At 41.8% G+C, this 22,989-nt stretch overlaps 2 protein-coding genes across 4 annotated transcripts in view; both read left to right on the top strand.

The window, feature by feature from the left end:
* Positions 1–3,419, top strand: part of LOC143274824 (uncharacterized) — a 40,856-nt gene extending 37,437 nt beyond the window's left edge. For both annotated transcript variants that reach the window (XM_076578760.1, XM_076578761.1), the window contains 2 exons: positions 298–435; positions 2,336–3,419. In XM_076578760.1, the coding sequence (XP_076434875.1) occupies positions 298–435; positions 2,336–2,485 (288 nt within the window). In that variant the 3' untranslated portion in view covers positions 2,486–3,419. The remainder of the gene's footprint in view (positions 1–297; positions 436–2,335) is intronic.
* Positions 3,420–6,388: 2,969 nt separating this feature from the next.
* Positions 6,389–22,727, top strand: LOC143274594 (N-acetylglucosaminyl-phosphatidylinositol de-N-acetylase-like). 2 transcript variants are annotated; one of them, XM_076578453.1, is made up of 7 exons: positions 6,389–6,790; positions 7,465–7,564; positions 8,325–8,415; positions 14,846–14,913; positions 17,795–17,826; positions 20,613–20,746; positions 22,410–22,727. In XM_076578453.1, exons 1-7 carry the CDS (start codon positions 6,487–6,489, stop codon positions 22,536–22,538), a joined length of 858 nt encoding a protein of 285 aa, XP_076434568.1. In that variant the 5' UTR covers positions 6,389–6,486; the 3' UTR covers positions 22,539–22,727. The 2 variants fall into 2 exon arrangements, with proteins under 2 accessions (XP_076434568.1, XP_076434570.1); XM_076578455.1 differs by lacking the exons at positions 6,389–6,790; positions 7,465–7,564; positions 8,325–8,415 and adding an exon at positions 8,471–8,641.
* Positions 22,728–22,989: the final 262 nt, after the last annotated feature.

Genomic DNA, 22,989 nt, shown 5'->3' with positions numbered 1-22,989 from the left:
TCCATAATGAACTGCATGTCCTCATGAGTGTGTGCAGCAAGTGCGCAGTCATCAGCGAAGAGGAACTCTCTCATCAGTGCCTCAAACACCCTGGACCTGGCATATATATATATATATATATATATATATATATATATATATATAGTGTGTGTGTGTGTGTGTGTGTGTGTGTGTGTGTGTGTGCAGTGCTATGAGCTTGGTCTCTGACCGAAAATAGGCGCTACATAAGCATCCCTATCATTGTCATCATCATCATGACCATTGTTATCAGCATCATCGTCATCACTATTTCCATAGAGTCATGCCTGCAGAGGACCTGAAGGCAATGTGGCTTCAGGGGGTCAGTACAAGGCGGGGCTTCTGAATTCCTCGCGACTGGTGTCCGACTACCACGACACGCAACTCTGTCCCAACTTCCGCCCAGCTCTGGCGCAGGTAAAAAATAAATTGTGTATTTATAAAAGATAATGTTTATTGGTTCTAAAAATAAAAATACAAAGATGAAGAAGATAAATAAAGAGAGAAAGTGGGTTGGTCAAGGGTTTTATTTTCTATTGGTCGGTTGCTTTATTTTTTTTTTCTTTTACCCACATTATCACGCACTCGTGTTCTCAATTATTTATTCAAACCTACTTCCTTACTTTCTCACAACTTTTTATTTTTTTTTTTTTTTTTTTTACTTCATTACTCCGGTTCCGCCCGTTTGTCCATCTGATTATTATCTTTCTAAACAGTTATTTCATTTATGCCTTCCTATGTAGTTATTCTTATAGCTGGTGTATATTGTACATTACATGTATGAAGGAGAGTGATAGAAAGACAGACAGACAGACAGATCGTTACACACACAGACAGACAGACAGATTGTTACACCCACAGACAACACTGTCGAATATATGAGTGAATGAACGAAAGGGGTGGGGGGGATGAACGAACGTTCGAGCGAAACAATCCGGTTAGCAAGCAAACAAACAAACCGGCCGGTTTCAATAACAATCCCAATTCCACTGTTGCCGTCATGTTCCACTCTCCTTCACATTCTGAACAATCTACTGATAGCGTCCGACCCAGGAAAAATTTCCCTTCTCACTCTTCTCGACTTGTCAGCCGCCTTTGACACGATAGACCATTCAATCCTTCTTTCCCGTCTTCATTTTACATTTGGTATCAACGGCACTGTTCTAAACTGGTTCAAGTCTTATCTCACTGATCGATTCCAGTTTGTCATTGTTGATCATTTCCAATCTGAACCCGTTAAAATCGAACATGGAGTCCCACAGGGATCTGTTTTAGTCCCAGTGCTCTTCACACTGTACACTGCTCCTCTCGCTGAAATTATCAACCGCCATAATATCAGTCATCATTCTTATGCTGATGACACTCAACTCCAGAAGAGTGATACCCCTGAAAAACTGTTGTCGCTCTTGCAAGAAACATCGAACTGCTTCCTGGACATTCAAAACTGGATGACTTGAAATAAGTTACAATTGAACGCGGACAAAGCTGAAGCAATGATCATAGGAACTAAACAAAAACTGTCTTCCATCACAATTGACACAATCAAACATGGCAGTACATCCATCCCTCTTTCCACGTCAGTTAGGAACCTCGGTGTTGTCCTTGACAATACACTGTCCATGCAAAAATTTATCAGACATGTCAGTCCTGCTACTGTCAACTGCCGCAACTGACGCAACATCTAGACTTGTCGTTTCTCTCATTCTCTCTCGCCTTGACTACTGTAACTCTCTACTGTCTGGTTTGCCTGCTTCATCCATTCAGTCCCTTCAGCGCATACAAAACTCTGCTGCCCGACTCGTCCTCAGAAAAAAAAAGGGTCTGAGCACATCACTCCTCTTTTGCAACATCTCCACTGGCTCCCTGTTTCACTCAGAATAATGTACAAGATCAGCACTCTATGTTATAAATGTATTCACAAAACTGCCCCTTCCTATCTCTGTGGCTGCCTTTACCTCTACACTCCATCTCGCTCACTACGATCGGCTTCGGATCCACTCTGTTTACGCATACCCAGATTCAAACACTCGACTGTTGGCCGCCGTTCTTTCTCTGTCTCTGGACCTTGCGATTCAGTTGGAATGAACTTCCTCTTTCGCTTCGTCAAGTCTCCACTCTCAGCTCTTTCAAGTCTGGCCTTAAAACCCACCTCTTCCCAAAATAGCCTCCCTTGCCTACCCTTCCTTGTCTTTAGTTTCTACAGTTTTAGAGTTATGCATGCGTGCGAATGACTGGTGCGAAAGCGCTTTGATTCAGTGTCTCTGCACAAGATTCAGCGCTATATAAATACCATTATTATTATTATTATGTTCCCCAGAAATCACGAACAGACTCCTCCACCACCACCACCACCATACCTCCTCTCCAGCGAACAAGCCCAGGTGACGAAGACGCCGTGAAGAAAAGCGAGAAGAAGTGGAGAAAACTCGCCACGAAACCCTCAGCATCAAAGGAGCACGAGTCATAACCTCTGCGCATGTCCAGTCTAACCTTTGTCGGCATCCGTTGGACCAAGAAACCGCCAAAGCACAAAGCGGCCATCGCAGACTTGTCAAAGCTTATGGCAAACTTAATGTGTCAGAACTGAAGTTATGGAACCGCTCTGGAGTAGATTATGTCTAAGGCACCAGTAACAACAACAATAATGATGATGATAATAATGTGCACTTATATATCTCTTACTCTGAGGTATTTCTATCTATAATTTACCCGAAAAAAAAGTGTACAATGACTCACAAGTCCCACATCTCTTACACCCCCCCTTGTCCCTCACACACACACACACACACACACACACACACTCAGTCACACACACACACACACACACACACACACACACACACCACACCACACCACACCACACCACACTACTTCGGATTTATCATCTGTCTGAACTGTGTGTGTTTTGGGAAGAAAGAAAAAACACGTCTTTTAACTAACACAGTTACCGGACCTAACTAACACAGTTACCGGACCTTGTCATTCGGAAAGAAAGAATTACCTCAGTGCTCAGTCTTGGATTTTGAATCGTTTTCTATATAGAAGCTTTTGTGCAAGATGTCTACTTCTTCTACCTTAGCTCTGTGAAGTTCGTGTGTATACGCAAGCAGAAGATCAAATACGCACGTTAAAGATCCCGAAATGCATGTCAACGTTCGGAGGGTTATGGTAACAAGAACAAACCTGGCATGCACACCCCCGAAAACGGTGTATGGCTGCCTACATGGCAGGGTAAAAACGGTCATACACGTAAAAAGCCCACTCGTGTATATACGAGTGAACGTGGAAGGTGCAGCCCAGGACAGAAGAAGAGGGAGTTGTGTGAAGAGTCACTGGGCGCCGCACTGAATAACTGTTCACCAGATTCCTCCAGGTGTGTCGATCTGAGCCTCCGTGTATGGCCCTCCTGTTCATTCGGCAATGCCTTCAGACTTCTCTGTGTGTGTGTGTGTGTGTGTGTGTGTGTGTGTGTGTCTGTGTGTCTGTGTGTCTGTGTGTGTCTGTGTGTGTGTGTCTGTGTCTGTGTCTGTGTGCATGTGTCTATGTGTGCGCGCGCGCGTGTGTGTGTGCATGTGTGTATGGGCATGTGTGTTTGTTTGTGTGTGTGTGTGTGTGTGTGTGTGTGTGTGTGTGTTGTCCTCACTTTACATTTACGTCACAACTCCTCTTCACTAAAAATAGTCACCTGTGCTGATCAGGCAACCAGGCTAATGTCGGAACGACGAGCTAGCCCTTCAGCCGTGGTCTGTGGAAGATCCTCCTAAAGATCGGCTGCCCAGAGAGCCTAATCCAGCTGATTGCGTCATTCCACGATGGCATGCAGGCGAGAGTACAGGAAAATACTGACATGTCAGATCCATTCCCTGTGGTAAATGGAGTGAAGCAGGGCTGCGTCCTGACACCTACACTGTTCTCTTTTCTCTTCTCTGCCATGCTGATTGACGCCTTCCAAGACTGTGACTGGGGCATCTACATTCAGTTTCGCATAGATGGCAAACTTTTCAACTTGCGGTGACTCCACGCCAGGTCCAGGGTGTTTGAGGCACTGTTGAGAGAGTACCTCTTCGCTGATGACTGCGCGCTTGCTGCACACACCCATGAGGACATGCAGTTCATTATGGACAGGTTCTCAACCTCCTGCAGGCGCTTTGGACTCCCCATCAACTTCAGCAAGACTGAGTCCATTTACCAACCAGCTAGCTCACAGAACGCCAGAACCTCCACACACCCCCACCCCCTCCCCCATGCCCACCCTCCTCCACCTGCAATCAAGATCGATGACACAGAGATCAAGTCAGTCGACAAGTTTTGCTACCTGGGCAGCACCCTATAGAGCCCTTGATGCAGAAGTGACGCTGCGCATCGCCAAGGCCAGCTCCACCTTTGGCAGACTCAACAACAGGTTGTGGAACAACGAAGGCATCAGGCTCAGTACCAAGATGAAAACCTACAGAGCTGTTGTGCTGACCACCTTGTTGTACTGCTGTGAAACATGGACGACGTATCGCCGTCACATTCAGTAACTTGAGCAGTTTCACCACAGATGCCTACGAAGGATCCTCGGCATAAAGTGGCAAGACAAGGTCTCCAACCTCCAGGTCCTAGAGAGGAGCGGCCTGCCCAGCATCGAAAGCCTGCTGATCCCGAAGATGCTTTTGTATAGCCAGCTAAAGGAAGGCCACTGCGAACTTGGAAGACCCTGCAAGCGCTTCAAGGACACCTTGAAGACAAACCTCAAAGTCTGTGACATAGACATCGCTTCCTTCGGAAACTGATGCCCTTGACCGCTTTCGCTGGAGGATGCTGTGCTCTAGTGGCATAAAGACGTTTGAAAACAAGAGAACGCTGGCCATTAAGGAGAAGCGTGACCGAAGGAAGCAGGGCTCAACTTCTGGAGATATTTTCCCTTGCAACACATGTGGGAAGTGCTGCGCATCCAGAATCGGCCTCTTCTCCCATATGAGGACACACATCGACACATAAGCCTGCCTGCCTACTCATCCGTCCGTCCGACGGGAGACTCCATCACATTTACGTCTTTCCACTTATATTAATAGTGGATGCATACATGAATGTGTGTGAATGCGCTTGCGGGTTTGTGTCTGTGTGTGTATGTGTGTGCGCGTGCGCGCATCAGTGTGTGTGTGTGTGTGTGTGTGTGTGTGGAACCCGACGATGCTAAACACAAAATAACTTCTTTCTTCTCACTGCAAGGACAGATCATGTTGGACAGAAAATGAAGAATACACGACATGCCAAAAATCCTAACCCTTTAATCCTTGGAGTGGTAACGTTTCTTTCGAGGCTTCAGTTCTCAGTTGTCAGCCTCCACACCGTGTAGTGACGCTGGTTGTTTTCACATTGCGAATATAATACAATGCAGTCGCATTTTCTCCTCTTTCACCAGATAGTCTCGATAAATACTGTTACATTTCCGATTAATTCCTTTAGGATTGCAGCGGCACTGTTGAGTAAATATCGTTAGCCATTAACTTAAAAGCCACTACTGAACGAAAACAATTCTTAATGCCTGTAAGTCAGCTAGTGTGTATGTGTACATAGTTCGTGCGCAATACGCATTTTAGAGAACTGAACTCCACAGTGGCGCATATTTCTTGGAAATACTGCTATCGATTTTAAGTATCTTTTAAAAAAAATTTTTTTTTAATTCTAAAGCGATTCAAACCGGTTTTCCGAACCACTATATATACGTATTAATCTTCAAAGTTTGTTAGTTTTTTTTTGTTGTTTTTTTTTTTCGGTTCGTACCATGGTTTTAACTTAGGCCTCAGTACCTTTGGTTGGAGTGGGGCCGTCAGAAATAATGGACACATTACTGAAAGCCTGACAAGAAAATCAGTTAGAAAATAAATTTCATGGCAAACCATGTTGCACATTCTGAAACAAAGGCATACCTCAGCGAATGATCGGCCTCCGGTCAGTGTCCAACTATGACCACCAGAACAGCAGAGGAGGCATCTGCTGTCCTGACAGTCTGGGGCAGAGTTTGATCATAGTGGGGAGTTTCTTGCCCATCCCCACTCTCTTGGCTCAAGAGGGAGCCAGTGGAATCTTCAGGGTCGCCAAATTTCAGAGTCAAAAGACTAAGCAGTAAATGACTAGACTTCCCACTGCAGTGGAAAAACTATTAATCACACAGCTCTCACTTTGCTGTTGGTCCAACAGTCAGCTCATGTTAATCTCTAATACAATCCGAGTGTTGGGCACATTGTGACACAATATCAAGGAATGTGCTTGCAACAATTTTTGATTGAGAAAATTCCCCACTTACGTATGTGTTCTTGAAAGCCAAGAAACGCATATTCCTTATAATCAGCTTTTCTCGAGAATTCAAAGCGCTGAAGAAATAGATAGTCCGTGCATGACTTTTCGTAGTTAACACAACCATCTTTCAGTGGAAGATAAAACCAACTGACGAACTGAAAACGAAAGTAAACAAGGGAGAGCATGTACACTGCATTTTTCAAAATGGCGTCGTGGTGGGAATGTTTGGCTGGCTACGACCTGATAGAATGGGCGAAAACGATGATTATGGCACATGCTCTCATCTCATTTGTGCTGTATATAGCAATCTTGTTATATGATGGTGAACTAAAAAGGAATATATTTTCAGTAGGCAGTGGCAGGCCTGTGTTATTGATTACTGCCCACCCGGATGACGAATGTATGTTTTTCTCCCCTTTCCTACTTTCGGCAACACGGCAAGAAGGAGCGCATTCAACGGACGTGCATGTTTTGTGTCTGACGAATGGTATGGTACTAAATCTGTGGATGAAATTCGATTTTTTTCTACTTTGCCAAAAAGTATTGATTCTTTCAATGTGAAACGTACATTTGCATGTACGATGCACACCGATTCAAGCGCACACGCACGCACGCATTCACTTTCAAAAGTTCAGTTTCAGTAGCTCAAGGAGGCGTCACTGCTCTTTCAACAAGCAGTTGCTTATTCACTTACCATTGTGAAATAAATGTTTGACTTTTACACACATTCATACAGCGTCACACAAACACACACACACACACACACACGTGCCTGTGTGCATGCACACTCACATGCGCACACACGCTCGCACACAAAAACAGTTTTTCAATTTTACAAGTCAGATGGCAATTATGAACCCCTTTAAACTATGGATAGTTTTTGTCATTTCTCTGAATCATGTACAGAGACAAATCATAGCATTTGAAGAATTTGAAACTGTAATCCTCATGAACTTTCCAAATAGACTCATGGTTATGCAAGTTTTACCATGAAATATTTCTCATAATTTTTAATTCTAATACAATGTATTGTTATTGATTTCTTTTTGTGTTGTTCATCATCATTTGTAATTATGTTTAAGTTTTGTTGTTGTTGTTTTTTCCATTTAAATATATAAATTCTTACTGCTGTTTATACAGGCAGCACTTTCATGTTTGCAGGAAATTTCTATGGACAGGGGAAGGTGAGAGAGAAGGAGATTATTCAGAGCTGTGAGATTTTGGGCATTCCTGCAGACCATGTGTCTGTTATCAACAACAGGTAATATAATATAGTATAATGTAATATAATATGATATCATGTGGTATGGTCTGATGTGATTATTATAATGTAATGTAGTGTAGTATGGTATATCATATGAAATAATATAATCATATTATATAATAATGTAATATGATGTGATATTACATGAAATATATTGTACTGGAATATAATATCCATCTAGCCCACAGTTTTTTGTCACAGAAATAAGAAATTTCCACCAGCCTTCGTAGTGAGGCAGTTAGCGTCATGGACTTGGCACACCGGTTTGTATGCCATCAGAGCTGGGGTTTATCGGCCTGTATGCCATCTGAGCTTGGCTTTATTGGTCTGTATGCCATCAGAGCTGGCTGACAGGAAGTGCTAAGCAGCACTGATGGAAAGGTGGCTTCATTGCACAAACTATACCATGACCCACTGGTACAGACTCCGGTAGGGGTCTGATTCCCTGTCCTGTGCAAACCAGAGAAAATCAAAAGAAGTTGCAGCAAGTAGCCCCCTTTTATATGTTACCTCCCTGTCTTTCATGCTTTTTAGGAGAAAACTTGGCAAGGATACTGTATTTAGAGCTTTTTTTTTTTTTTTTTTTTTTTTTTTTTTTTTTTTTTTGCTGTTGTTGTTCTTTATTTGATACCTCTGGTCCTAGTGAAGATGTATCACTTTTACTGCACTTGCCCTTATACTACTGTATACTGTTTCCTGTACATGTGTTGAATTTAATTGTTCAGTGTAATGATGAATTTTGGCTTTTTGTGTGCAGTCGTTTACCGGATGACCCCAATGCATTATGGGATACGGGCACTCTGGAGTCACAGCTGTTTGCGGCTGTCAATAGGATACAGCCACAACACGTAACATTCTCTCCACTTCTCCAACAATGTGTTTTCCTATCAGTATGGTGCTAACAAACATTTTCTGTGAGTCACAGCTGTTTGCAGCAGTCAATAGGATACAGCCACAACACGTAACATTCTCTCCACTTCTCCAACAATGTGTTTTCCTATCAGTATGGTGCTAACAAACATTTTCTGTGAGTCACAGCTGTTTGCGGCTGTCAATAGGATACAGCCACAACACGTAACATTCTCTCCATTTCTCCAACAATGTGTTTTCCTATCAGTATGGTGCTAACAAACATTTTCTGTGAGTCACAGCTGTTTGCGGCAGTGAACAGTTTTCAGTGTTAGTTTCAGTTTCTCAAGGAGGCATCACTGGATTTCTTCGACAGAATTTTGCCAGAGGACAACACTCTCATTGCCATGGGATCTATTTCAGTGGGCCAAGTGCATACTGCACGTGGGACCACAGTTTATCATCTCATCCAAATGACTAGACGCTCAGTTCAATTCTCCAGTCAAACTTGGGAGAAAGGGCAAGAGCGGGAATCGAACCCAGTCCCTCATGGACTCTGTATTGGCAGATGAGTGTCACCATTCTGCCACCTGCCTCCAAAGTAAACACGATACAGCCACAAGATGTACGTTCTCTCCACTTCTCTAACAGTATGTTTTCCTATCAATACGCTGGTAGCAAACATTTTCTGATGGTTGGATCGTAAGACAATTAAGCGAATGCTCCTTGCATCTTGGGGGTGTGGAGGGGGGTTGCATGTCCCTGTGTTCAAGACAAGACGTGTTTATTTCAGGAAACCCTGTGGAGGCACATTAAATATGTTACATATTTCATATAACTATGTAGCCATGAACCCAAGTGGTATATTACATAAGGGGACGGTACAAAAGAACTACTGATGATTTACTGTATTAAAGCATGGAAAAGATTCACGCACCGGCTCAAGGACATATAGAGGGCCAGTCACAAAAGGGTTTTTCTGTTGTTTTATTTACGATAGTTATCAGAAAAGGAGAGAGGAAGAAAATGAAGACAGGTAGTGGTAGTTGGTTTGAGGAAACAATGTTATCATTTCACATGCTGGATAAACACTTTCTTTTTTGTTTACTTTTGTGTTGGTGTAGTGAATATCAGTGTAAGAGGTTGAAAAGATTGAGTCCAATGTCATATTTGATAAATTAAAACAAGCAAAACCATAACATACTGAAAACTAAGCACCTTCTTAGTACCTCTGTGATAACTACAGTATTGTTATCATTCTGGATGAAGGTTAATATCCAAATTAATGTTTGTTTGTGTGTTGTTGGAGTTTACTTTCTGCTAATAACTCTTAGAAATATATAGTTCTATTAAAGTTATGTCACTGATTTGTCAAGGACTTGCCAGCTCAGAAAAAAAGAAGAGACCTATTTCATTTCTTTAAAAACAAAAACTTTGCCATATACCTACTGCAAGATACCCACTTTGATCCAAAGTTGGAACATTGTATTAGAGCTGAGTAGGGCTATAAATGTTTCTTTGCCTCCTACAGTTCCAGTTCAAGAGGTGTAACTGTTCTTTTAAATAATGATTTAGAATTAAAAATTTTAAAAGTGTACAAGGAGACAACAGGTAAATTATTTGTTTGTCTCTATTGAGATTAAAGACAAAAATAAATTTCTGATTATTAGTGTATATGGCCCAGATCGAGATGACCCATATTTTTATACTGAATTGAAAGAAAGAATCAAATAAATTGAAAACATTATAATCCTGGGGGGCGGGGGGTGTGTGGGGGGGGCTGAAATCTAGTCGTGGACTTCAATTTATTTTGTATTTCTTTTTATCACAACAGATTTCTCTGTGTGAAGTTCGGGCTGCTCTCCCCAGGGAGAGCGTGTCACTACACTACAGCGCCACCATTTAAAAAAAATTTTTTCTGTGTGCAGTTTTATCTGTTTTTCCTATCGATTAGTTTACTATAATTATAAACATTTTAGTAATGTCAAGGCCAAAGAGCAAGTTGAGACATTAATGACTGATCTGGACTTAGTGGACATATGGAGGGAGGTTAATCCAGAATTAAGAAGGTATACATGGAGAAGTACCCCAGTCCAACAGGGTAGGCTAGACTTTTTGCAGATTTCTGAGGATGCGTCTAATTTTGTTTCTGACACAGACATAAAGCCAGGTTACAGAACTGACCACTCCATAATAACACTGACTATGACTTTTGAAAAAGGCAAGAAACACCATTCTTTGTGGAAATTTAATTGTTCTCTTTTAAAAGATAAAACATATCTAGATGAAGTTAACAGTGTCATAAAAGAAGAAATAGAAGAATACGCTGCTACACCGTACAATAGAGAACAAATGTCCAATGTAAATAAAGCTGACATTCAATTTACAATATCTGACCAACTTTTCCTAGATGTAATGTTAACGAAAATTAGAGGTAAAACTATATCATTTGCAACAGCAAAAAAGCATAGAAATAGTGAATAAGAAAAGCAGTTAGAATTAATATTGAGAGATTGGAAGAAAAAAATGTCCTGACAGATGAAGAAAATAAGAAATTTATTGATGATAAAGAATGTCTCATTTCAATTAGATCACAGAAAATGGAAGGGGTTTTGATGTGATCAACGGTATTGATGATAAAGAATGTCTCATTTCAATTAGAGCACAGAAAATGGAAGGGGTTTTGATGTGATCAAGGGTGTTGATGATAAAGAATGTCTCATTTCAATTAGAGCACAGAAAATGGAAGGGGTTTTGACGTGATCAAGGGTGGCAGAAGGGGAAAAAATAAATAAATATTTTTGTGGGCTTGAAAAAAGAAACTTAATCAGAAAACACATGAGCAAACTAACTTTGATTAATGACACTGAAATAAACAGATATTGTAAATACCACATTTACAGATAAATTGAAATCCTCTGAGGTGTAAGATGTTTGGTATTTGGTTTACAAATGACTGAATTAATTGCGTAGAATTCAATGTGTAAGAGAAATTTCATGAAATTAAAACATTATATAAGATATGGCTAAAGAGACAGATAACTCCTCTAGGAGAGTAGCAGTTTTAAAATCTTCAATCCTATCAAAACACACACCTCTGGATTTTGTTACCTAACCCACCTGACAAAATGATAGAAATGATACAAAGGACTGTATATGAATTTGTGTGGAACAGAAAGAGAGATAGAATAAATAGAAAAACAGCAGTTACAGACATTAATTTGGGAGGGCTTGGAATCCCTGAGATCAAGACAATTATTACCACACTAAGTTGGTTACGAAAACTGAACTGTACAAACCACAAATGGAAAACAATTATTACGGCTGAGTTTCCGGAGGTTGCACATTTACACTTATTAGGCCCTTTTTTAACATAAAAAAAAACAACCCAACACAAGCTTAACTATTTTTGGCATAATGTACTAGATGCATATAGAGAGTTAGGGAGGAAAGTACACCCTCAGTCGACAAAAGAAATACTTGCTGAGCCTATTTTTGTAATGAAAACATACAAATAGGACATAACACTATCTACTATAAACAGTGGGCTGATAGAAATATTTACCTTATTAAAGATTTGCTAAATCAAGATGGCACATTTATGTCACATGAACAATTCAAGCTCTCCTACACTGTAAGTATTGATTTCATAAGATACACTGGTTGTATAAGAGCAATATGTAAATATACTAATAAGATAGGTTTGCATATTGATAGTACTCCGAAAGGTGCAAAACCATATTATGATTTACTTCTAGACGAGCCTGACCCAAAATGTTGTAGCAAATGGAATACAAAACTGAACATGGAACTTGAATGGAATGTAATATTTAATAAGATTAAGAAAATTCAGGAAACCAAATTAAAATGATTTCAAATCAGATTTGTACACAGAATCTTATCTACAAATGTTATGCTTTTAAACATGGGTGTGACAAATGACTCCAGGTGTACATTCTGCAAAGAAACACAGGATAGCATACAACACATGTTCTGGGACTGCATCCATACTAAACGCTTTGGGGAAAACACCCAAACAACTTTAAATGATTGCTTTGGTGGTCATTCAGAATTATCTTTCAGCATGTGTTTGATTTTGTTTGGCAATGACAGGCACGTTAAATCCAACAGAGTGCTTGGCTATCTTTTACTCCTTGCAAATTTTTTTTTTTTTTCTGTTCAAGTGTAAGTCAAACCAAGTGCTCCCAAATGGCTGCAGTTTTATGAATTATCTTAAGTCTAAGTATGAAACAGAAAAATATATTGCTATAAAGAGTATGACATATAACAGGTTTCTGGCTGACTGGTTCTATTATGAACGCCGTAAAACAACATAAACAAAAATGTACAACATAAGTGAAAAATGTCAGTCATTTTATCTGATCTTTTCTATTCACAATGATGTAATGAAATGTCATTTATGCAATAATGTTACCTGCATTTACTATTACCAGTATTGATTTTGCTCTATTATTATCAGTATCATCACCAGTGGTAATATTCTATTAATTCTTGCTGGTTTGCTTCTGATTAGACAGATTTTGCTTGGCATTTCATTGTTCCTTGTCTAACAGTCTCATAATTTGATCTAAAAATGAAATATATATATATATATGTGTGTGTGTGTGTGTGTGTGTGCGCGCGCGCACGCATGTGTGTGTGTGTGTATGCATAAATATGTGTGTGTGTGTATGTGTGTGTGTGTGTTTTGTTGTTTTTTTCAGCGTCAATTCACATGATATAATTTTCTTTCTGTTATTTTGACTTAAAAACAAAGTGTACCTCAGTGTAATGAAACTTGTGAAATGTGTTACTTGAATGATATGCTTAAAAAAAAAATATATGTTTTTGGTTTTTTGCTTGCTTGTTTTTTTGTTTGTTTTTTTCTTCCATTCTTTGTCCTAAAAAAAACAACCTTTGTGATGCATGTTTTCTATGTTGAGAAATATAACCTTTTCTGCAAGGGACAAAAAAAAGAAAAAAAAAAAAAGAAAATAAAGACAGTGCAGTGATACGTAATGAGACACTGTCCGTTGGGGTAACACACACTGTGGGTGACACATTGTCCGTAGTCAGCTAGCTGGCTGTCGCCGCAAACTGGTTCAGGTGAAAGGTGACCAGTGATCACCCACTCCGACTATTTATGCAAGTTATGCGAATTGCAAAGACGCTCGCGTGTGCTGCGAAGCAAATCAGCCTGAATTGGGCTAGATTTGATTAAAATTGTGTTTGGTACAAGGTGTTCAGTGATAGATTTCTAATGATTCCTGAACTGATTTTCGTTGGATTGGTGGCAAAAGAATCAGCTCAGCACCTACTTTCTAATGAGTATAAAATGAAGTGTTGATTATTTAAGATGAATTTACAATCTTGATTGAAGTCACATGAACTGATAAATTTTTAACGCATTTTAAACCTGAAAATTACAAGCTGCGTTAAATCAGTGTAACATAGGCAAACACAGTTGGAATAGATTTAAAGATGGAATAGCAAAATTCTGCCAGTATATAATGCTTGTAGCTTACTGATCCAGCAAAAGAGGTATTTCATTAAATACGGTGTGTCAGAAACCAGATTTCACCTCATTCAAAGCCGTCAAGCAATGCTAGCTCTGCAGTGAATGTCGTTAAGTGTCGACAATGAAAATCAGCTTTGTAATTTCTAAATGCCTGATCTATTCTCATCCAAACACTATAATGGTGTGGTTTTAGTTTCCAACAGCAGTCACATACAGAACTGTAGACTGTAGCATTATGTGTGACGAGAAAGACAAAAATGACGTAAGCTTAACGTCAGTTGAAATCTTTACACTGACGAACGATTAAACTAAAATCAAGTATGCTTTTCAGTGATTTAAGTGTGTGTTTAAGCACAACAAATATAATATTACAGTGAACAATACAGAGACTTCATTTAATAAATGTTTAGGAGCAGTTGTTTAAAAAGGGGCTTTGCATTTACAGTTCGAATGGCGTCGTGCATTCTGCGTGAGTCGTTGAAAACCGGTGTGTTAGTTGCAAAAAAAGCGTCTGCTATTCAGCTCGTGCGTGAAGCAGTCATTGAAGCCAGCTGAGCACTTGGTTACAACTAATACAAATATTAATAACATTTGGTATTGTGCTCATAATTATTTACAATGGCTTTGTTTACACCAGCTGACTGGTCAGACATACATTATGAGGAAGAGAAGAAAAGGAGAACAAAGTAACACAAGGGATACAGTATTGTACAATGTAGACATGCCACAAGTGAGTGGGCATTTATCCCAAACGCAAATAGGACAAATTAGGCTTGTTGACTCAGAGAGATGCACCTTGTCTGCCGACTTACATCAGAAAGTGTTCATTATGATGTTCAGAAATACAGTTAGGTGGGTCAACAATCGTTTGTTTGTACTTGTGAATGATGAATGGAATTCAAATGTTGCAGATTGTGACGTTTGACGACTACGGAGTCAGCGGACATGCCAACCACATCACTGTTTCCAAAGCCATCAGGTTTGTGGTCTACTGGCCTTGAAGAGACAGACGTGCTGTGAGTGTTGATGCACAGAGACAGACGTGTTGTGAGTGTTGATGCACAGAGACAGACGTGCTGTGAGTGTTGATGCACAGAGACAGACGTGCTGTGAGTGTTGAAGCACAGAGACAGACGTGTTGTGAGTGTTGATGCACAGAGACAGACGTGTTGTGAGTGTTGACGCACAGAGACAGACGTGCTGTGAGTGTTGAAGCACAGAGACAGATGTGCTGTGAGTGTTGATGCACAGAGACAGACGTGTTGTGAGTGTTTGATGCACAGAGACAGACGTGTTGTGAGTGTTGATGCACAGACATGTTGTGAGTGTTGATGCACAGACGTGTTGTGAGTGTTGATGCAGAGAGACAGACGTGTTGTGAGTGTTGATGCAGAGAGACAGACGTGCTGTGAGTGTTGATGCAGAGAGACAGACATGCTGTGAGTGTTGACACACAGAGACAGACGTGTTGTGAGTGTTGATGCACAGAGACAGACGTGTTGTGAGTGTTGATGCAGAGAGACAGACGTGCTGTGAGTGTTGACGCACAGAGACAGACGTGTTGTGAGTGTTGATGCACAGAGACAGACGTGTTGTGAGTGTTGATGCACAGAGACAGACGTGTTGTGAGTGTTGACGCACAGAGACAGACGTGTTGTGAGTGTTGATGCACAGAGACAGACGTGCTGTGAGTGTTGACGCACAGAGACAGACGTGTTGTGAGTGTTGATGCACAGAGACAGACGTGCTGTGAGTGTTGATGCACAGAGACAGAAGTGCTGTGAGTGTTGATGCACAGAGACAGACGTGCTGTGAGTGTTGATGCACAGAGACAGACGTGTTGTGAGTGTTGATGCAGAGAGACAGACGTGCTGTGAGTGTTGATGCACAGAGACAGACGTGTTGTGAGTGTTGAAGCACAGAGACAGACGTGCTGTGAGTGTTGACGCACAGAGACAGACGTGTTGTGAGTGTTGACGCACAGAGACAGACGTGCTGTGAGTGTTGATGCACAGAGACAGACGTGTTGTGAGTGTTGAAGCACAGAGACAGACGTGTTGTGAGTGTTGATGCACAGAGACAGACATGTTGTGAGTGTTGACACACAGAGACAGATGTGCTGTGAGTGTTGACACACAGAGACAGACGTGCTGTGAGTGTTGATGCACAGAGACAGACGTGTTGTGAGTGTTGACGCACAGAGACAGACGTGTTGTGAGTGTTGACGCACAGAGACAGACGTGTTGTGAGTGTTGATGCACAGAGACAGACGTGTTGTGAGTGTTGATGCACAGAGCAGATGAGACGAAGAGAGACTCAGAGGGTGGATGGAGGGAGAAAAAAAAGAGAGAGTTCAGATGGAGTGGAAGAGAGAGAAAGCATTTGTGCATGGTAGAGGAGAGACAGAAAAGAGAGAGAGAAAGCATTTGTGCATGGTAGAGGAGAGACGGAAAAGAGAGAGAGACACATGTGATTCCAGTATCAGCACCTGGCTGAATTAAGAGTGGGGAGTTTTCTGATCTTCCATGTCAGCATTATGCCTTACGTTCCATCCCATATATATGCCTTACGTTCCATCCCATATATATGCCTTATGTTCCATCCCATATATATGCCTTACGTTCCATCCCATATATATGCCTTATGTTCCATCCCATATATATGCCTTACGTTCCATCCCATATATATATGCCTTACGTTCCATCCCATATATATTGCCTTATGTTCCGTCCCATATATATATATGCCTTACGTTCCATCCCATATATATATGCCTTATGTTCCATCCCATATATATGCCTTACGTTCCATCCCATATATATGCCTTATGTTCCATCCCATATATATATGCCTTATTTTCCATCCCGTATATATGCCTTACGTTCCATCCCATATATATATGCCTTACATTCCATCCCATATATATGCCTTACGTTCCATCCCATATATATTGCCTTATGTTCCGTCCCATATATATATATATATATATGCCTTATGTTCCATCCTATATATATGCCTTACGTTCCATCCCATATATATATGCCTTATGTTCCGTCCCATATATATATATGCCTTACGTTCCATCCCATATATATATGCCTTACGTTCCATCCCATATATATGCCTTACGTTCCATCCCATATATATATGCCTTACGTTCCATCCCATATATATGCCTTACATTCCATCCCATATATATGCCTTACGTTCCATCCCATTCATTGCGATCAATTACTGACGCATGCGTTTTCTGTATCGCACATTGTAAAAAGAAATTACAAGGACAGTGGGTCTTTTCATACCTTGGTCCTGTCACCTGCAGTAAACTTCCCTTCCAAATCATGCTGAAACAAAATCTTCATTCAAATCTGGCCTCAAAACTCATCTATACCAATCTGTTTTTATAGTAACATGTGTGATAATAGTGTGTGTGTGTGTGTGTGTGCGCGCGTGTGTGTGTGTGCGCATGCATGCGTGTGTGTGTGTGTGTGTGTGTGTGTGTGTGTGTGTGACACATTTCATTTCCTTGCACATAAGTCGTTGATTATAATAGTGGCTTGTGTTGTTGATTTTTGTGACCAGTTTTTTCCCTTATTGATGTGTATTTTTAGAGCTGTGAGCCCCTTAACTAAGGAGGTAGAACATGTCATATAAAAGCATTGTGATCATTGATTATGGTGATGATGGTGATGATGGATATCATTACATGATTTTATCACAAGAAAAAACTTACTGGGTTGATGATTTTACTCCTCTTCTGTCCCTGGATCTTGTTCTAACACTGATTAATTGTGATCATAATGCTGTACAGAAGGCAAGGAAAATACATAATTAATCTTTTTGTTGTTCTTGAATTTCAGAAACATCTTCCGGGATGGGAAAAATTTTAAAGGTGAGCATTTTATTCTGTGAGTGTGTGTGTGTGTGTGTGTGGTGGTGGTGGTGGTGGTGGTGGGTGGGTGGGTGGGTGTGTGTGTGTGTGTGTGTGTGTGTGTGATAGTCTTCTTCTTGTCTTCATTGTTGTGGACCATTTTTAAGAATGAATGAATACAGATGAAAGAGGAAGATCAGAGAGGAAGGACATTACTGACGTGGCTTGCACAGCCATCAGACAGGTCCACACACCCAGCACGACTATCAGAAAGAGACTAGCATCAGCCAGCTAATGTATGATAGTCAGTTGTGTCCGACTATGACCATCAGAAAAGCAGAGGTGGCAGCTGCTGTCCAGACTATGTGGGCTAGAATTTGATCATAATGGAGAGTGTCTTGCCCAAGTTACATCCCCACTCTCTCGGTCAAGAGGGTTTTAGGACAGTCAGCATTGGGGATGCTTCCCAAAGGCCAACTAGCCCCAAGGCTGCAGCACTAAGAGCCAATGCAATCTTGCTTCCTAGTTTGAGAGTCACAGTCCTTCATAAAAGACTAAGCTGTAAATGATGGAGAAACCATTGATCATACAGCTCTTACTTTGCTGTTGGCCCAACTGTAAGCTTATGTCAATCTGTGGTATAAACTAAGTGTTGGGTCAACATCACCAACTATCCTAGCAGAATGAATGTATTTGACAAAGACATGGGATGGTGGCTTGGTGTCCCTTCATCTTTTCTCCATTTACCTGTCAGTGGAACTCATGCAGTGCATGTACAACAGACAGACTGACAGACATGTGAACATGGAACTGATGCAGTGCATGTACAACAGACAGACAGACAGACATGTGAACATGGAACTGATGCAGTGCATGTACAACAGACAGACAGACAGACATGTGAACATGGAACTGATGCAGTGCATGCACAACAGACAGACTGACAGACATGTGAACATGGAACTGATGCAGTGCATGTACAACAGACAGACTGACAGACATGTGAACATGGAACTGATGCAGTGCATGTACAACAGACAGACTGACAGACATGTGAACATGGAACTGATGCAGTGCATGTACAACAGACAGACTGACAGACATGTGAACATGGAACTGATGCAGTGCATGCACAACAGACAGACTGACAGACATGTGAACATGGAACTGATGCAGTGCATGTACAACAGACAGACAGACAGACATGTGAACATGGAACTGATGCAGTGCATGTACAACAGACAGACAGACAGACATGTGAACATGGAACTGATGCAGTGCATGTACAACAGACAGACAGACAGGTCAGAGTATGGTTAACTGACAGAACAAGTCGGCACAACTGGCAAGACGCTGGCAGGCTGAAGTAGTGGTCCTCCGAACCGAACGTAGAAACGTTGGTGCACCTGTCGCTGGTACCATGAGGCAGGTGGTCTAAAATAACGTGAGCTGGAGACCAGCGGAAGATCCAACGCCACGAAGACGAACACTGGACACAGCCTCTTGGTTAGAACAGCATCCAGGAAAACTTTGATCAGACAACAACAACAAAAGAAAAAAAATGCAACCACTGGCCTACGCACAGCGAGTTGTGTGAAAAAACAACAACTAAAGGTGCCTAACATAGAAACGAAGATACACTGAATGCTGATATTCCCATCTGGCGGACACTTGGTCATCTACAGAGGGAAACAGAACAAAAAAAACCAAACAACCCAACAACTGCAGCCGCCTAACGCCGCTCTCCTCACGACCTTCTCCAAGGACACTCTCCCCGAGATCCATTAGACACCTCTGTCATTCTACAAATACGTCATACACCAAAACTTTAAGAAAAACGTCACACATAAATTGTGTCACACAAAACATTGTTACACAACCATGGCACGCCTCTGGCCCTACAACCAGCTACAAAGAGAAACATGCATGATAAAAAGCCTGTGCACAAAACAACAGTAACACACCCGCCTCAAAATTAAATCCCTGCGGTACACTGCATCCTCCAACTTCGCCTGCTGAAAAGGGGACGATATGGATTCAAACCCCCATCTGAACAAAAATATATAATAAAATACTGCAACCACTGGGTCGTCCGTGGCAGTAACCTGTAAGGGGGAGGTAACTAGCTGCAACTACTTTCATTGTCTCCCCTTCAGCAGGGCAGTGGTTTTCACAGGACGGGGAATCCGACCCCTGCCGCAGTCTGCGCAGTGGGTCACGGTATAGTTTGTGTAATTAAAAGGAGAATTTGTTTTCCTGAAATTACGTTTAATCTTACATACTTACCATGACCCACAGTACTGTATTGTACTGTGTGACTCCTTTTGTCACAACAGATTTCTGGGTGTAAAATTCAGGCTGCCCTCCCCAGGGAGAGTGCATCACTACACTGAGAGCGCCACCCATTTTTTGGTATTTTTTCTGCCTGCAATTTTATTAGTTTTCCTGTCAGAGTGGATTATGCCTGGCACAGACCTTTTGTTGCCTTGGGTTCTTTTACATTCGCTAAGTGCATGCTTAGTTTGTCATCTTATCCGAATGACTAGTGTCCAGACCACCACTCAAGATCTAGTGGAGGGGGTGAAAAATACTGGCGACAGTAAGATTCTAACCAATGCGCTCAGATTCTCTCACTCCTTAGGCGGACTGGCTACCTCTAGGCCATCATTCCACTTTGGCAGGGTAGATTAAACATGGTTTTAGGAGAAAAAAGTTCTTTTTATTGTGTTAATGTTGTTTCTGTGTGTGTGTGTGTGTGTGTGTGATTCTTGTCGAGCATGACGATCCGTGTTCGTGGTGATCGGCAGGTGTGGAGTCTGTGTTGTACCTGGAGAGCATCAGTGTGTGGCGGAAGTACCTGGGCATTCTGGACCTTCCCTTCACCTTCCTCCTCTCCTCACACACCTGTCTCCTCTCACCTGCCCATGTTTTGCGAGGCCAGGTGGGTGAATACTTTAGTAATTTCTTCTTCTTCCTCTTCTTCCTTTGTGGGCTGCAACTCTCACCTTCACTGCTATGTTCATGAGTGGGCTTTTACGTGTATGACCGTTTTTACCCCGCCATGTAGGCAGCCATACTCCATTTTCGGGGGTGTGTGCATGCTGGGTATGTTCTTGTTTCCGTAACCCACCGAACACTGACATGGCTTACAGGATCTTTAACATGCATATTTTGATCTTCTGCTTGCGTATACACACGGAGGGGGTTCAGGCACAAGCAGGTCTGCCCATATGTTGACCTGGGAGATAGAAAAATCTCCACTCTTTACCCACCAAGCTTTGTTACCGAGATTCAAACCCGGGACTCTCAGATTGAAAGTCCAACACTTTAACCACTCAGTTATAGCACCTGTCACTTAGTAAACTAATAACTGTAATGATAATGTGCTTTTCTTTGAGTGTTTACCCTGCGGCCTCTAATGCACTTAACCAACATGTGATATGAATAAGATTCAGAATTTTTTTTTTTTTCTAAAAAGGTTAAGATATAGACTCATTTATTTTATTTTATTTTTATTTTATTTTAAGTATAACGTCACTTACAACTCGCACCTTCCGCTTCCTTTGATTAATGTAAGCAAGCACTAAAAGGAACTGTTCTGAGAGTCTGCCAGGCTGCAGAGATAAAGGCTGCTGCAGTGATGGTCATGACACTGGAGCAAGCTTTCCAGTGGAGAATACATGACTGTGACCGTGTGGGGTCCCTGCACACAGTTCCCTCCCATGTTAGCCCACAACAGGCACAGCTCTGCTTCGGAGCCACCCAGGGCAACCACATTCATGTGCCTGTCAGAGGGTTCTTCTTCTTCTTCTGCGTTCACTCGTATGCACACGAGTGGGCTTTTACGTGTATGACCGTTTTTACCCCGCCATGTAGGCAGCCATACTCCATTTTCGGGGGGGTGTGCATGCTGGGTATGTTCTTGTCTCCATAACCCACCGAACGCTGACATGGATTACAGGATCTTTAACGTGCGTATTTGATCTTCTGCTTGCATATGCACATAAAGGGGATTCAGGCACTAGCAGGTCTGCACATATGTTGACCTGGGAGATCGTAAAAATCTCCACCCTTTACCCACCAGGCGCCGTCACCATGATTCGAACCCAGGACCCTAAGATTGACAGTCCAACGCTTTAACCACTCAGCTATTGCGACCGTCGTCACAGGGTTCAAACCCAGACTGTGATGCTAACCACTTGGCCAAAGTGGCTGTACAACACTATGGACACAGCTAAACCCGGCTACATTCATCAGGTTCTACCTGAGTGATGTTTTTACGGAGGAAGGTGGCAGAATGGTTAAGACACTCAGCTGCCAATACAGTGAGTCCATGAGGGTGTGGGGTTCGAATCCAGCTCTCACCCTTTCTCCCAAGATAGATTGGAAAATCAAACTGAGCATCTAGTCTTTCAGATGAGACGATAAACCAAGGTCTCATGTGCAGTACGCACTTGGCGCACTGAAAAAGAACCCATGGTAGCAAAAGTGTTGTCTTCTGGCAAAATTATGTAAAAAAAGAAGTATAGGGACAGCCATTTTTGGACCACCTGGGTTTTTTTTCTCTTTACTACTGGGGAAAAAAAATCCTTTTGTGTGTGCAGAGAGCAATGGTGGCCCACAGGAGTCAGCTGGAGTGGTTCCGGATGGTGTACATCGTGCTGTCACGCTACATGGTCGTCAACTCCTTCACTGCAGAGCACCGCACAGTGCCCTTACCTGTGGAGAGATAATAATGATAATAGTCATGATGTATGTTAGTCATGTCCGACTACCACCATCAGAGCAGCAGAGCACCGCACAGTGCCCTTACCTGTTGAGAGATAATAATGATAATAGTCATGATATACATTGTGCTGTCACGCTACATGGTCGTCAACTCCTTCACTGCAGAGTACCGCACAGTGCCCTTACCTGTGGAGAGATAATAATGATAATAGTCATGATATACATCGTGCTGTGTTTTTCTTCAGTGTGTGTGTGAGTGTGGTGATGTGACAGATGTTTTTCTTCAGTGTGTGTGTGAGTGTGGTGATGTGACTGATGTTTTTCTTCAGTGTGTGTGTGAGTGTGGTGATGTGAAAAATGTTTTTCTTCAGTGTGTGTGTGTGAGTGTGGTGATGTGAAAAATGTTTTTCTTCAGTGTGTGTGTGTGTGGTGACGTGACAAATGTTTTTCTTTAAT

This window comes from Babylonia areolata, chromosome 29 (genome assembly GCF_041734735.1).
Source record: "Babylonia areolata isolate BAREFJ2019XMU chromosome 29, ASM4173473v1, whole genome shotgun sequence".
NCBI classification, from domain to species: domain Eukaryota; kingdom Metazoa; phylum Mollusca; class Gastropoda; order Neogastropoda; family Buccinidae; genus Babylonia; species Babylonia areolata.
Note: the sequence above shows the minus strand (reverse complement) of the source record. Positions and strands in the feature narration are given on the sequence as shown.